At 35.0% G+C, this 17,369-nt stretch overlaps 1 protein-coding gene across 1 annotated transcript in view; it reads right to left on the bottom strand.

Annotated features, from left to right (window-relative positions):
- DNAH5 (dynein axonemal heavy chain 5) overlaps positions 1 to 17,369 on the bottom strand; it is a 133,007-nt gene that overhangs the window by 31,451 nt on the left and 84,187 nt on the right. Inside the window, exons 55-65 of the mRNA XM_080381124.1 lie at positions 16,576 to 16,843; positions 15,759 to 15,990; positions 14,029 to 14,143; positions 13,629 to 13,805; positions 10,332 to 10,535; positions 8,643 to 8,822; positions 7,869 to 8,006; positions 7,137 to 7,272; positions 5,384 to 5,700; positions 3,964 to 4,119; positions 3,397 to 3,579 (exon numbers count right to left, since the gene is read on the bottom strand). Of these exons, the coding sequence (XP_080237250.1) occupies positions 3,397 to 3,579; positions 3,964 to 4,119; positions 5,384 to 5,700; positions 7,137 to 7,272; positions 7,869 to 8,006; positions 8,643 to 8,822; positions 10,332 to 10,535; positions 13,629 to 13,805; positions 14,029 to 14,143; positions 15,759 to 15,990; positions 16,576 to 16,843 (2,106 nt within the window). The remainder of the gene's footprint in view (positions 1 to 3,396; positions 3,580 to 3,963; positions 4,120 to 5,383; positions 5,701 to 7,136; positions 7,273 to 7,868; positions 8,007 to 8,642; positions 8,823 to 10,331; positions 10,536 to 13,628; positions 13,806 to 14,028; positions 14,144 to 15,758; positions 15,991 to 16,575; positions 16,844 to 17,369) is intronic.

Raw genomic sequence — 17,369 nt, 5'->3', positions numbered from 1 at the left:
TTCTGCTAACATTCCCAAGTATTTCAAGCATTTAGCTCTTGTAAAGAAAGTCCTTTTATCTTAAAAAGGAAATTAAAAAAAAACCAACAAAAACCAGCTTTATCTCGTTATCAGGTTTAGGTTCTTTCCTTGTCACTGTGCAAAAGGCATAATGAAAGATCATAATTAGGTAGAAAAGATTTATTGGGACTTCACAGAATACCGTAAATGTCACATAACTTAGAAGATGTTCATATAGATTCCAAAGATTCTGAAAAAAACTGATGAAGAATACAAGAAAACTACCATTAACATAATTTCAATCAACTGGTGCCTAGTGGAACTAAAGAAAACCAGGTAGCAATTATGAAGCAAGACAAGCATTATGTAACTTTGATGAAGCAGAAACAATTTTTAGAAGTACGGCATTAAAATAATGTTAGTATCCAATTAAATATGAGCCAAACTAAGTTTCATGTTTTTCTGGGTGCAATTAAAGAGGTTAAACATATTTTAGAGTGCAACACATTTTAAAAACAGAAAGCTGAGTTTTCCTCACAAGAAGAGCCTGAGAAACAAGTTGGAACTCAAGCAAGTGAAGTAACCTTAGACAAAAGCCTAAGTGAAAAATCTATCTATTAAGCTTTTAAAATACTTTTTGCAGATCAGGAAGGGTACACAAAAGTTTTCTGCATGTCTTCAAAAATTTCCAGTCATAACACCAAGGATGCAAAAAAACTAAGGCAAGTTACCATATGCATAAATTCAAGAAACCGGCACCAAAGAGGCTATTTTGAATCCAGCTTTATGGAATTGCTTTCACAACCTGAAGTCATTTTACAGGCTGTACCAAAGAATGTTAGAACTTGTTAATATTCATAAAATATAAAAGCTGCCACATAGCTTATATCATTATGTCACAAAATGATTTGCAAGTGCAAGAATTTGCACCAACTGTTCCTCACAAAACTTGAGTCTTTTTACACCAAAAATCTTGAAATATGAATTTGAAAATTCAAAAAGCCATGAATAGTTCTTGTATATTGTAACTCTACTACTAATCTGGCTATATTTCTATGACAACAAATAAGCAAGTTTTTTGTCAAATTTTGTAACAGCCAATGTATCAAAACAACCATATCATTAAACCAGTCTAAGTTATACTACATTTGGACATATATCAAATCTCTCAGATCCAACTATTCCAAGAAACAGAGCAGAATTATTTTTATGCAGATACACCAGCTACCCTTCACCTTCTTATACTTGGCTCACATCTCACAAATTGCTTTAAGTTTTTGGTGGAAAAGAAGAAATCAGTACCAGTATTCTCATCAGTAATCAATCAATTCTTTGAAATGTATGCTGCACAGATTCTACCAATGGTCATTCCATACAACACAGAAATGGAAAGTCAGACTTTGCAGAATCTTTAAATGATGTGCTATAAACCCTCCCTTTTTTCACTGCATGTCTAAATCTCATTTGAAGTGCAGAACCATACTAGAGATAGTGGAATGGCAAGGATATAAATGTATATACAAACCTAACTACAGATAAATAATCTTTTCTCTTTGGGGGGCAGAAATTCCACACATATATTCTAACACTGGATACCACCAAGCAGTCATACTGCTCAAATCATTTGGCAAACTGTCTCACAGTTAGGTAATTCCACCTCCTAACTAGCAAAGGCTACAAGCAGGTAGCAAGAATCCACGACACTTAGGAGGGAAATCCCCATAATCCCAAAAGTTCATAATTAGATATCATAGGAAAAAATGTTTTGGAATGGTGGGATATTTCTGAATTGACTCTTTAGCAAATCTTGTGCAAAAACAGAGGATAAGCAAACTGAAAAGTGTTAAGTGTATTCTACCAATCTTTCTGCCTGTCAAGTGGTCCACTTGTCATTTATCTGAAAGAACTGTCCCCAGATGGTCACAAAGCAAGTGGTAGTGAGTACACCACTCTGAGAAGCCGGTCCAGAGAGCACAGTATGTCCATACATTAGACATTCCCAGTTAGTGTCAAAGATACCATAAAAATAGTAGAATCATTTTAGTTTGTAAGGCACCTCTAGAAATGAACTAGTCCGACTCCCAGCTCAAAGCAGATTTAAACAGGTCGGTTGCTCAGGGCCATTTCCAATTGAATCTTGAACACCTCCAAGAATGGAGATTCCACAACGTCCCTGGGTAATCTGTTCCTATTTTTGACCACTCACAATGTAATTATTTTTTCCTTAATATCTAATCAGGATTTCCCATGTTCTATCCTGCATCCATTGCTTCTCAGTTTATTGCTCTGCACCTCTGAGAAAAATTAAGCTCCTATCTTTCTGTGTCCTCCAAGCAGGCATACAGCAACTGCAATGACTGGAGGAATCTGCTGATAAAATTACCATCACCTTTCAGGAATGTACTGTATTGCAGGACCCAGACGTGAAGTCTGGCATAAGACTTTGTGAATATACACATCACAGTGTGTTTCAGAGAGACAGCGATGATTCCATTACACAGCGGATTGGCAAGCTGTCACTGGTTGAAGCAAGGCTGATGGTGCAATGAACCTGCTTGATAAAACATAAGCCTTCATAGAATGAGTATGATTTCTCTCATGAGATCCATGGGCTGATCAGGAATGAAATGCAACTACTTAACATTGACAAGATGACTGGGGCCATTAAGGAGGAATGTCTTACATTGGGGGGAGGTGGGGGAGGGGGACAGGAGGACCTCAACAGATGCCAAAATAAGGGAACACATGCATCTCTAGTGAAGGTAAACTGAAATATTGCCAAAATCTTAGTAAATACACAGTTTAGATGCATAGTGCCTCATTTGACTTCAACATTGCCTGACCTCATAGTTACACAGATTAGGTGTGCAATAGTTCAAGATACCAGCCAGCCTCCCTCCAGAACTGCTAGTGGCATGTTTATTGGGACTGGCATCCTGAACTTGGACTTCCTCAACTAATACATCTGCAATGTCAAAATAGGTAATTAGTCCTCTTCCCCTTGAAGCAAGAAATTAACACAGTCTGAATCCTTTGCACCAGGTTACGTTGCCATGAGCTCCACAGTGTGAAAACAGAAGAACATCAGTTTTTATTCCAGGTCCTTTTCCTTTTCAAATGCCATTCTCATGAGGTTGTAAGGCAGGAAAAATAAGGTGAGTATGGTACAGTTGCAACAATAAGGACAAATAGAAACTTCCACATGAACGAGTCAATTTCTTCCGTGCCAGCTTTTAAACCATCATAAATAGGTTATATTAAGAATAATCACAATAAAGAGAGACAGAAAGTTAAGCTGCAATATGGCAATAGAAAGCAATAAATTAAAATCAAAGTAAAACCTTCTACAGGTAAAGATAAGATGTATAGCCAGGAAAAAGATAACAATTCTTTTACCTGTTTCTCTGTGAGAATGACTCTGCCTAAGAGTTGATTTTCAAGACCCTTCATGGTCACAGTAAAGTCAATGATGGAGGTTCGAGCACTAATTTCAGGAGAGTAACCTGGATTTGGCAGTTTTGTAGTAATGTAAAGCCTGAAGCCATGCATAACATCTACTTCCTTATCACCAACCTTCACCTTCAGAAAAGTATTAAAAAGAAGTCTTGAGAGATCAAAAAACAGTACACACTCTTTCAGATACTGTATGTAGAAACAAAAATTATATTTTTCTGTTCCAAGGTGTAAATATCCAGTCTGATACAAAGAATTCATTGAGAATACCCATGGAACACTTTAAATAACTCACAAGTTATTTCAATTTTTAAAAACTCATAAGCAATGAGATAAGGAACTCTATAGGTTAACTATTTGTGATCTTAAGCTCTACTTCTTTTTGGTATTAGATTACTCAAATTTAAATACACAACTAATCTTTTATAGTCATATACTTATTAGGAGCTACTTTGTTGAGGGCAAGGTGGGGAATGTTTCCACTTGTTGGCTTACTTGTTTTATTTTTACCTTGTTGGCTGAACCTGTTTTAATGAAGTTTCTTTCCAAAACATTATCAAGTGCTGGGTCAAGTTCTTCTCCAACATCTTCTATTAAAAGAGGTCTTCCCAAATAAAGGCTGTCTTCTAAATGATTTCTAAAGTACTTGTGATTCAAAGAAGTGATCTAAAAATACAATCATGGACTAATATATTATGTTATGCCCAGTTATCAAGCTTTTGGTTGGTTTTATATTTATAAATTATTTCATTTTATTTAAATTACTGACAAAAAATAATGATCCTATGGTTAGACTAGGATTAAGGCAAAGATTGTGACCACAAGAAGAAGCAGCATTGGTGTACCATATTCTCAGATCTAATTGAACGCAAACTTACTTTTTTTTAACTACAAAAGTAGAAGCACAACAGCACTGAGAACTTGAAGTTTTGATTCTATGAGTGCAACTAGACCAGAAATTCACAGGAACCTTTTATCTCCGTCAATATTATCTTGGATAACATCCCCCAGTCAAACTGCAAGATGGTCAGTTCCAAGATTAGGGCTCTTTTGTTTCTTTTTTCCCCTCTTGAATTTTAGAGGGTTATATTGAACAAGCCATTAGTCTTTGCTTTAAAAAGTAGTCCTCGGTACAACTGTGATTCAGTTTAATTTTTTCATAACTCCATAGTCAAGACCTAATAATAATTTTTTAACATAACTAGTTAGGCAACCATTAAACAGTTCACACTGAGTTAACAATCAACATGAATGAAAGTAGTTTCCTAGTAATACTCTCAGAGTCACTCTACTGTCAACCTTCAAGCTCCACTTCATCTTTTTCAGGGATATCTTTTTTAAAAAATGCTTTACTGGTGTAATCATAATTGTAGCAAGTAAGATTTTTCTCATATTTTCCTGTTTGCATTGAATTGGTGTATCTCGCCTCAGACTGCATGTTGTTGCAACAGTGTCTTCCTGTATATTTTCAGAATATTTAGCACCTGACATCCATGCTAAGAACACAAATTATCAATAATTTCTGATTAAAAGATGATAAAAACATTATGCTGTTCATCTTCATTTTTAAAAATTTATACTCATCTGTACTAACCACTTATTTGGAGTTTTTTTCTAACACATAGTATTATGCAAACACACTTTAGCCTTTATCAGACATTATCCATCCATCTTATTTTCCAACAGTTTATGTTTCATTACAATAAATTAATAAAATAAATCAAGTCACTGGTACTAATAAGCTTCAAAGGTACATTTTTGTATCTAGCCAAATCTCAAATCTACCAAAATATATCTGAGATGTCCTTTATATCCAGACTAGGCATTTTATATAAAAAACATTGGCTAAGTATTATTTGAATCACTGAATTGTGAAGTTTTGTAAGCTAAGAGTTTCTAGGGATAATGAAAGCATCAACATTGCTATTACCTGAAGTTCATTTCTGCCTTCCTTACTTTTAATCCAAATTTTACCCTGTGTCTGTGGATCGATTAATAAAGGATAACGAGATGCTTTAGTGACAATAATTCCATTCTGTATGGATAAGTCATCATTTGGTAACCCTTGTAGGTTCCATTCACTGATAGTTGGAGCATCAGTCAACATTTCTATGAGGTTCAGGTTGTTACCAAAGGGGATTTTCCGGCTTTTCATTTCATTTTGCCAGTCACTTAATAGCAGACTGCGGAACTCTTCGTTAAAAGGACCAGAATAGGACAGAAAAGCTGTAGCCAGGAGTACATCACCTTAAAGAGAAAAAGCAAAAAAGAGAAAACAAAATGTTAGAACTTCATAAATTCTATTCATGAATGAGCTGCTTCCTTCTCTAGTTGCTATAATGTTTGGCTGATAATTGAAGAGCACACTATGACCCATAAAGGAGACAAATCAGTCTTTTTCCTAAGGCTCATTATATAGCAAGACAACACGACATTTCAACAGATGCCATGTTTACTTTATCCTTACAAAGCAACTGTAGGAAGCAAGAGATGGGCATCTGGCAGCAAGCCAAGGTCAAACCAACACACACACACACACATCACTATTCCAAACACCAGATCCTGCACAAGCAAAGCATGGCAGAAAAAACTTACTCATAAACTTCCAATTCCATCATTTCCTTGCACAATCATGAGAACAAGCTTAAACAATATTTTGTGGGGAGAAAAGAACCTTCACTTAGGAGTACTAATTAAGAACAAATCAACTATCGTTGTTACTACTAATAATACAAAACTGTAACAGATATCATTATGGAGGTATCAAGTGTGACAAGTTCTAATCTTCTGGTCGGCTTCAAAATTGTTTCATGACACCATAGTTTTGGGGGGGCTTGTACCTCTGAAGTAAGAATGCAGGATTCAGTCTGAAGAAGATACTGTACCTTTATATTGAGTACTTATATTTTTTAGATTTTTTCAAGTTATCTATAAAAAAGCCATGATTAGTGTGTGGGGAAGGTATGCTGTATTTTTTATAATTTGATAATACACATGTTATAACAGCAAATAAAATACAACCTATCTACTATAATGCAACCTATACAACAATATCTACTTTTTACAGCAATTCAAGGAAGAAGTCAGAGAAGAAACTTCAGGCCACAGTAAAGGACAAGATAAATTTAATTTACTTGATCTACCTAATAAATTAATTCTTTATTACAAAGTACTTTAGTTTCCCAGTGCAGCCTTATAAAAGAAAAATGAACTTCTAAGAAACAAAACTTTTATGAACATTAATAACTGCATTTAAAGATAATGACATCTACACATAAATGTCAGTGCCTGAACATCAGTCTTCCTTTTCTCCATACGTATGCTCAGTTATACGGATTTTATTGGCCCTTGAGCATATCACTGTCCTTGTACTGCTGCCTACAAACATCAGCCAAGTTAAAACACCAGCATCCCAGGTATGCACTGCCTGTTATACACATGAAGTAAAGCCCATGCACAGTATACATAGTTACTGTATTTTTATTTTAAATATGAACTTCAGTCTCCTATTGTATTTTTTACCTAGCAGTGCTTTAGCAAGAGAATCAATGACAATTACCCTCTTTCAACCAGGAAGCTAAGCTACAAAGGAAAAGTTTGAAATTTCAAACGTTTTCAGTGTCACTACCCATTCCAACTCAAGTGACTAACTCCCAAGTTCAAAGGTATAGACTAAAGCTTACCCACTAGTCTTTTGGTTTGTATGGCAAATTCTTTACTCTGCTCTGTCCACCTCTCTTTTTCACCTGCTAAACCACTTATAAGACTTGAGGCAGATTGCATTTTATGACGGCAACGCTCAGCATCTTCAAGCAAAGTCTAGAGAAAACCACACACCAAGAAATATGATTTACAGTCATGTATCTAATAGGCCAGAAAAATCTCTACATCTAATTAAATCAGTAGTTAAACAACAGCTTAAAAATATGTTCTCAAACACTTATATCACTGTGCAGAGAAGAAGGGAAAGTGGGATGGAAAAATTATATCAGGATAAATTATCAACTCTGTCATAAATGTGATTCAACTTTTTAATATTTCTGCTCTTAATTTTCTTGTTGGCATATATGTTAAATGACAGGCAAAATGCCTGGTACCTATTAACTCTGGGGAAATCTGCCCACAATTTCAAATACATTATACACAGATAACATACATTAATGAGATTTGATGTTACAGTAATAGACACTAAACAAATAGTCCAAATAAAATAGTTTTTGAGGAGGTAGGAGGGACGGGGAGGGGAGGGAGGATCAGTGGTGAAGTAGACAGGTGGGATCCAAAGAGGCAGTATCCAAATAATATCTCTGATCCTCTGTCCGTCAACATCCTTTCCAAGGAATGACAGTGAAACTGAGAGAATGCATTGTTTTCCTTAAAGAGTGTCAACTTCTTTTCTGTAAAGAGTAGTTCACCTGCTTTTCTCTCATTGCTTTTTCATACTCCGCCTGCACAATATCTAATTCTTCTTGCTTGGCACACAGTTCTTCTTGAGCTTTCTGCAGATCCAGCATAGCAGTGGTTAGGCGATTCTCCTGTATTGCTAAATTAGCCTACAAAGCATATAAATAGAAAAGTGTGTTCATAAACACAACATTTCAAAGCATTTGCTAGAATGTATCTCAAAGTTTTACTGTACTACATTTCGAAATCAAGCTGCTCAGTAGAGATTTAATCATTCATTAAAACCTTTTATTTTAATTTTACAACAAACTAACTTCTTATTGCAGATAGCTGCAGTTAAGCAGCTGGTCTAACATCAATCAGAAAAAATAATTAGAAGAACTTCTGGAAATACCAGCCTTTCTCCATCGGACACAAAAGTTAGTGTGATCCAGCCTGCAAAACAGATTGGTGCCACTACAAGCTTATTTGATTTCTCCAACCAATACGCTTTATCTAATTAAAGATACTACCTTTAAGTGCAAATCTTGCTTCCCTCTCGGTCATTGCTATTATAAATACGAGCTAAAACTACACAATCCCTTTCATCATTTTGAAAAGTGGTAGTACATTTGAAATATATTTTACTGGAGATTTACTATTTTCAAGATAATAAATTCCTACAGAAGCATGCACCAGTTGGAATAAGACAGCCGATGTTTCCAGCGAATGAAATCCTCAAGTGCACACAAGTGGGGAGGAGAAGGAGCAAAAGGCATTTGTGTGCCTCCCACTGTTTAACATACCTTTAAAGGTAATACTTCTTTGTTGATGGAAAAAAATACAGCCATAGCTTTGGTCCACGAGCAAAGGCCAGCAACATTCCCACATACTCTCTTAGCTGTCTCAATGTTGTAGTCCACCATTTCAAAATAAGGGGTCAAAAGTTCCACCACTTCTTCATTAATTGTGTCCTTTGGAAATTGCTAAAATAAAGTGCAATATACATAATGTATGCAATATATTTAAACGATACATATATGTATTTCAGCACACAGAGAATACTACCGGGATCACAAATGTTACTTAGAAACAGCTAATATGAAGTTCTCTGCCACATGCATCTTTGAGAGCTTGCCCAAGTCATTCCACTGTTCTATATCTTACAAAATGGAAAAAAGTTTGCCTTCATTTACGCTATCTTTCATGATAGCATAATTATATCATATCAAATGATATGCTATATCATTTACGCTATTTTGCTATCTTACACTATCCATTACCATTACACAGCTAATTGTTTATACAAAATATCATTGATATCCTGCTTGAAATTCCATTTTCCTTAAGACTGAATAAGTAACTTAACAAGCTTCCAAAAAAAAAAAAAAAAAAAAGGAAAAGCTTAGCTCTGGTTTAGAAACATATATTCTACAAGACAGTCCTTTCAAAGGAAAAGCCAGTTATCCTCTCCTTAAATTACCGTATTTCATTAGTGGAATGTGTTTCAATTTTAAGAATTTATTTTGACCCTCTCTTTTCTCCAAAAAACATCACTTCATTTTTTTCATCCCCAAAAGCTCTCAATTTTCTCCCTCAAATTTATTTTGATGGTCAAATATTTTATATAAGTTTGGTCGTCTTTAAAGTTTTATTTATAAGGTATAATGAAAGAACATCACTGATGAACCTTGAAAAACAGCTGCTCCCTGAAGCACAAATAGTTTTATTTATGCACAGTGAAATGCTGAAGCCCTTCGGTAAATTAAAAATCCTTACAAGTAGATGTAATATGTATACTACATAAATGGCATCCATGGCACTACCAACCATACAAAGCTGGTCAAGCCTGCCATCTGAAACTTCCCACTGGACCAGAGACATTTTAGGAAAACTCCTCAGACTGCATAATTCAGAGATAATAACATCTGGTGGGGCAGGAAAAGGTACAATTTATTCTCAGTAGATTAATCATAATATTATTAGTTTAATTATAAACAGGGATTTATTCACTAGCTATTCTTTCCATTTCCCTAGGCACATGCTGTGGAGCTGAAAATCCCAATTTTTTTTTAAAAAATCTGATTTTGTACATCTTAATACTCAACTATTCTTTTGCAATCCACTGCATACGTTGCAATGCTGAAAATTAATGAAAAGTTAAGTACCAGTAAAAAAGATGTTTTCTATCAGCTTTAATGAAACAGATAAGTAATGGCTATTCAAACCAAGTTCTTCAGGCTTTGAATCACGTGTCACTGAAAGCAATTTCATTGCCTTAGTTAAGAGAAACTATGATTGATTTATTACATGACTTTGCTAGAAGGATTCAAGTTTACTTCATTATAACATATTTATTTTTAAGCCCTTAACCTTTCAGATCTATCGTGTGTCTGCTACCCCTTGGACATTTGTTCTCTTATGAATACCAAAGAAAACACTGTCCTCTATTTTCTTTAATTAAAGTAGTATCAAAAAGAAGGTTGCGTAAGCACCTGTAGGTTCTGTAAGAAGTTCCCTGTTGTCATCAGTTTCAAAGATTCTTGCCATGATGGGATGGTACAGCATTTTTCCTGATCAATTTTCACATTGTTCACTTTTCTTTGGAAGAGCAGTAACACACAGTCCATGATACGCATAATGAGGTGAGGTGGGCGACCCAGTGTACGGACAGTTGCAATATCTGCAGGTTTTATTGTCTATGAATTTAAAACAAAGGGTAAAGCTATTAATGTTAGTGTTATTTAATAAGACATAGAGCACAAACTCACTAACAGCATTAATCCATTGGAGAAGAAAAACATTATTTATATTAATTTGGATTGAATATCATTTTACCTCTAAAAAGCATGAAGGTGAAGGACCCTCCAACCAGATTTTCACTACTACCTCCTAGCAACTACTAGGAAACCTCAACTCAGACGCTTCCACAGCAGCACCTCCATGCTTAAAACTACTATACACATTTTTGACAAAACAAAGAGCAAAAGAGAAACATCTTGCCATTTTACCTATTTTTGTAAAATGCAAATCTATTGATCAAGAACTGAATCTAGAAAGGAAAATACATCGTTAATATTTGGCAAATGAAGGTGAATTAAGGAAATCCCTGAGGAGACCTGATATACATATAGATTTGCACATTCTGGTTCATCTTACTGGGAAAGTTCCTGTAGTAGAAGCAGGCTTGTGAGAAAACCAAATAGATTATAATAAAGCATGAAAACCTAGGCCCTATTAAGTAGGGCCAAGTAAGCCCAGGGTGCAAATCTATTACTATAACTCCTAACTGTAGTGTACATCATGAACCAGAAAGGACTATCAGAGAAGTCTGCTGAAGATGTCTCCTTAGAGAAGCACTGATCCGAGCAGTAGTGTTTACTGCACCACATACAGAGCAAAAACACTGAACGGTAACTGCTGATGGACCGGCCCACTACGGTAACAGACATGACTTGGATCAGAAGCTTTCCTTATTCACAGGCAGTTTAATTAGCCCGAGTACATTACAGTGAGAAACAGTAAGCAACAGGTTACTGCAGGTGTTATAACACCTTGCTTCTAGCCTAGCACATGTCTCACTGGGAATTCATAAAGGAAGATGTTATTTACTTGTGTTTATACTTCAAGAAAGAGATTGTAAATTGTTGCAGATTATCCTGATCACCTTTCTTCTGTTTTTGTTTCCCTTTAATATTTTGCTGCTTGTTGGGTTTGGGGTGCACCTGATAACTCAGCTGTTTTTCCAGATACATGTGGAAACTTTAACCAGAGTGTCTTAGTGACCTTTAGGAAATTCAGCCCAGCCTTTTTTGTTACCATCCAAACTGCGGCAAAATAATTGCATTTAATTTCTATTTGTTTATTTCCTTCTAGTTGTGAATTTAATATGCCATCTTTATTGCGGTGCAAAGAGCAACTAAGTTTTATTGAACTTCAACAATTCTTACTCAAACTAGAAAATTAATCTTGCTATATGTTTAAAAATGTTTGTAAGCTGTTCTGTACCTACCTGTCTCTTAAAATAGCATTTAGCAGTTCTAAAATATGTACAAAATGGAGTGAAATAACCAACCTTATATTTTTATCTGGGTAGTGACCTTCATATTTATCAAATATTTTAATAGACATTTGTCCACACTGCAAGCATAATTCCATTATAGGAATACCTAGCTGAAAATTTGCAAATCCATGACTGTAAGATTCATTTTTTTAAAGGTGCAATCCTATGCAAATCTATACAATTTTCTTACTTAAAAGGAGTTTATGAATGAATGAATGCATGCTGAGAATACAGATATGCATGTCAATAAGCCTGCTTTTATGATAGTTTTCCTTTCTCCTTTAGGCACAAGCAAAGCAATTCATTACAGCAAATGCAAGAATTTCAAGATTAAGCCCAACTACCTTTCCCCATTGTGAAGTCTCACAATAGTGCTAGTGTAGCTTTTCCTTAAAATCAGATTTTCATTTATTAGAATCCTAAATTTCAAGATGAGCAGTATTGTTTCAGTTTGGTAACTTTATCCAAAACCAGAAAACAAGCTGTAGTAAGATGCAGGACAGGACACTGGTGCTCTTTTCATACATCAGGCATCACCCAGTTAGCATTGTTTGTTTATGCTCTTCTCAGAATGCTTGCCCACTTCGGCATTTTTGGTTTATTTTTTATCTTTCTCGTGTAGCTAAGTATCACGATGTTATGATCCAGACCTGCTCTTTTATTCCACTCTTATCAGCTGCCATGTCATTAGCCTTCATTTAGATATTTCCTCTTCTTCAAATATCATAGCAGTCAGAGATTGTTAAGCACCTCTCCCTCAAAGTGAAGTCATACTTTCAGAAGATCCATGAAAATTTATTTATGCTAGGTTTTGGAGATTTGATTTGAAGGAACATCACAATAGTCTTTAACCATCACAACTGTTGGCAGACTCCCAAGTGGAAAGGAAAAGTTTTCATTAAAGCTACATAAGAACCTTTGAGATTTATCTATCCTTTAGGTTTTTCCTTCATTCTTTTCTATTTCTGAGCCAGTTCCCTGCTAGCCTCTAGTATTAGCTTTACTTCAAATCCCACTACCGTTACTCATGACACAAATACCTTGAGGGACATTCTCTTATATGGTCACCTGAACAGATATTAAAAATATACATATATATGCAAGATCAACAAAAATTAATCTTTTTTTTTCATCACCAATGATGCATCATTGAAAGGTATGGGCAGAGTGTTATCACTCCATTAAAAAAGTTCTATATAAAAAAGTATGCTGAAAGACATGGAGTCCTACAGTTATTGTTACAAATCTGGGTAATGTCAAAATTCAAAAGAAAAAAAAATTAAGAAGGCAGAGTAGAGTGTATCATCGAACTTATTCAAAATGTAATTCGTTGGCGAAAACTTAAAACAGGAGGTTTAGATTTGGATGGAATTATAACTTTTTATATGGAAGGTGCTTCTTCACTCATTGCACACAAGCTGTTTTATAACAGTATCAACATTCAGTTACTTGCCTAATATAAACCTGCAGCACATCATATATCAACTGTAGTTTCAAATGAAAGTTAAAACTTCCCCTTTTCAGAAAAACTGCCTATTTTGGGTTTGGTACTCAGACGGAAAAAGAAAAAAGACCCTGAACATAAAAAGCCTCAAAATATGTATATTTATTTGCATATCTCTTCTGTCAACTGATAAGTTCTGCAGTGCAGCTGCAATCTTATATTTGTTTTCAAAGAAGCCCACCTTCTTAGCAGTAAAATAATGTTATACGTGGTCCAAGTACTAACCTGTAAGGCTGCTTCTGCCTCTTCCAAAGCAGGTTTAGCAGCTTCCAACTTCTCTTCAGCAATGGCTTTGTCAACTGATATACTGTCTACAATAGCTTGAGCTCTATCTTTCACTTTCTGTACTTCACCCTTCACCTTCTCAGCAGCCTGTGCTTTTACAGTAACTTCTTTCAATACCTAGAATGTGAGAAATTACAAATATTAAAGGAAACACCTAGTTGGAAGAATGTATTAATTTTTGTGGTAAAATTTTACCTCTGGAATTCCAGAACCAGAAGCTGGTTCCAGATCCCTTTTTTCCAACACTTCATTTCCTTTTACTTGCCTAATCTTTTCAAAATAGAAGAAATAAAACCAGACAAAAAACCAAACAGCAATACACTTTGAAGGCCATACATACCATGTCAGCTTTTTCATTGGCAATTTGAAGTTCCTTTTCTTTTACCTCCAGCTCTCTGCTAAGAGCAGCCACTGACTCAGAGGCCTCTCTCAGTTTTTCCAGTCCAGTATTCATTCTGGAATTAAAAAGCAAAATAAGATGTATGCAAGTCCTATGTAATTTATAGTCCATTTTCCAAATTATTCCATCAATAAAATGAATCACATCAATCAGAACAAACACTAGCAAAAGATGTTTTACACCAAAAATAAAACCTGTACCAGAACTTCCATACAAGTGTCTTCAGAATCAACAAAGTGAACAATAATGAATTACATGAAGAGAATCTGTCCTTGGAATTTTACCCACTTCTAACTCAAACAATGTGCCTTTATCATTGCATAAAAATCCTACACGTTGGTTCCACATACGTCACCGTCCCCATTGGGCTCCAACCTGATACTCAAGGGACTGCATTCTACATAGCAGAAAACATTTTCTTATGATTAGAATCCTGAAAAATATCTCAAATCACTATTTCTTGTTTGAAGAGGGTATTGAAAAGGCTAATGAAATCAAAATATTGAAATCAAAACCAACCAAAAGCAAGTAACAGAAAAATAGCATAGAGATAACACTTTTCTCATTCACCACTAAAATGCCCCTTCAACAGTGCTTTTTGTCTATCAAATGTAAGTCCTCACTTGGGAGTTTTCAGACAAGCTTAAGTGGCTTCTACGGAGGCTGCTATTGCAGACTAAGCAGTACTTGGAAGCTAAACAAGTACAGAAGGGAAGATAAGAGTAACACCTGCCAAAGCAATTCAGACTGTGTAACTGAGGTTAAGTGAAACAAATTAACATGCATGAACTAATCCAGTACATTTGAGGCATCAGAAAGTAGAAAAATGGACCAGACCTCTTGTTTTACAAGTCTTCATCCATAATGTAAATACAGACTTCTAACTCAATTTGGCTTTGAAGCCAAAGAATGTTTCTAAGTGAAATATTATAGTTTGAGTCTTTCTTAAAGGCTTTCAGCTCTTTGTGGCAATCTTTCAGAACTGAGAAGACAGTTTTTCATAAGGGTACCAATTGATACACCAAATGATAATTTTATATTTTATTTGTGCATTTCTGACATTAAGATAGATCTGCAATAGTAAATTGGTTTAATGAAGTATCTGAAAAGAAGAATAAATACTTCAAACCCATTTTTGATAAATATATTTTGATAAAAATAAATATTTTTAATAATCTACAAATAAAAAGCTCAGAAGACTAGATTAGGCTTTATGATCACAAAACCAAGAATGCCAAGGGTATTTCTTGCATGTTCATATCAGAAGCATGTTTAGCAAGAAAACAAAGTTGCTCTCTGATAAATCAAATAATTGATTATATTCACAATTATATTGTGAATATAATATGAAATTACATGTAAATGTTTTCTTTTACTCGTTAAAAATACACGGGAATAATTTACATTCACCTTTTTTCCCCACCACCTTGCTTTTTCAAGCATCACTACCCTTTTCCCCCCTCCAAAGATATATAGTTTTTAACTTATATGCAAAGAACAATTATAATGTTTGATCAAGTTACACCTTTACACAATTTTAGGAAATTAATTTTTTTTAAAATCCTTTTGCTGTGCAAGGAGACAAGCCATGCATTGAAACAAAGCATATTAGAATATACCTACCTGGGGAAGAAAACTATAGAAAGACAGTAGTAAACTGAGCAGTTTACCTGTTTGCTAACATCTGCACTTCAGCATGCTTTTCCTTGTATGTTGTTTTATATCCCTGAATAAAGGACAGGTAGGATTTGGGAGTCACATGTGTAGTACGTCTGTATCTTTGAAAGTAATCACAACACTTCTCTGCCACTCCATCCTGGAATGAGCCCATACATTGCACAATTTCTTTCTTTGTATCAGCAGTGCAGTCCATATCAAATGAGGACAGGAAATGTTCAGATACTTAGGAAAAAAAAAAAGTAACTATTCAGAAAAATTCTTAGCTTATAAACAAGGCAATATAAAACATGTCAGCACATATTATATCAGCTTTCACCCAGCTTCTGAATCCTCAGTCTTCTTTACTTTCCACCACCAAATTCTTAACATTATTCCCCATTTCTCAGTAAAAAGTATAGCCAAGATTCTGATGTTCTTTCACCTCCAAAGTGTGTAACTGCTTTTTCTCTCTGAACCTGTCTAACTGCTAGCTACCAAGGATCGGGAAGTCACAGCCTTCCTCTTTATGGCTGATCACAGGCACAGTCACCAATAATCTCTTTCTTTAGTAGTAGTTTGCCTTCTTTACTAATGTCTTTAAGCCATCTTCAAGGGGAATTTTTCTCCAAACTGTGTTCAAATCCTTTCCTCTTTTAGAAATATTTCAACAGTTTAATACAGCAAGCTTTAAAGAAGAAAACATTACCAAATTTCAGAACCAAGCAAGTTTTTTCTGCCAGTGTTCTAGCAAAGTTCACAGCAACTAAAATAACTTCATGACCACCTATCAGAGAATTAAATATCTGCAAAGACAAAACCTACACCTACCTTCCACTAGAGCATCCTTAGGCCATCGGCTGAACCAGTCTATAGTGCATCCAGAAATGAGAGCAGGGAACTTCAGGGCCCTATTTCGGAATTTTTCACCTACTGGTGAAAAGCAGAGAACCACATGAAGGTTCTGACGGACTCTGGTCATGAAGTAGTCATACAGAATCTCACTGGTTGGAGGTCTACGTGGATGTTCCTTTCTGAAGGTGTGTACGAGATCACTAATGATCTCGTCTACTTCATCACGTGCAAACAAGTTTGACACCTTTGAGAAAAAATATAGATTTTTTTTCATGCTTTATGAGATGATCCAAATAGAGTATATATAGCATAAGGTTCATTTAATACATAGCATTTTAGAAGGGACATACATTTAGAGAATGAAGCTTTTAGGACCCACCCTATTCCTTTAATCCAGAACTTTTACTGCAGTGATTCCATTAAACACACCGAAATCTAACTAGCTGTTAAAGCTTTCTTCTCTTAATATTCTAATAACTAATGAAATTACTCTGAAACACACCCCTGAAATAATAAGTACATAAATAAACATATAAAAACAAACAAGAAAAGTAATCCCATTCATTTTGGACATAAATTCACCATACAAAAACTCACTAACAAGATATTTAATTTAAAAGACATTTTTTTTAAACTTCAGTAATGTTTCCCACGTCTCTATGTTTTTTAAGCTTTTCTCATGCTCTTGACAGTTCCTCAACACATTTAGAAGGGTCTGAATTAGGCGATTTCTCTATATGGAATGATGATGCTCATTCTTACTTTTACAA

Source organism: Falco punctatus (assembly GCF_963210335.1).
Source record: "Falco punctatus genome assembly, chromosome: 3".
NCBI classification, from domain to species: Eukaryota; Metazoa; Chordata; class Aves; order Falconiformes; family Falconidae; genus Falco; species Falco punctatus.
The sequence above is the reverse complement of the archived record's forward strand: the minus strand, read 5'-3'. Positions and strand labels throughout refer to the sequence as shown.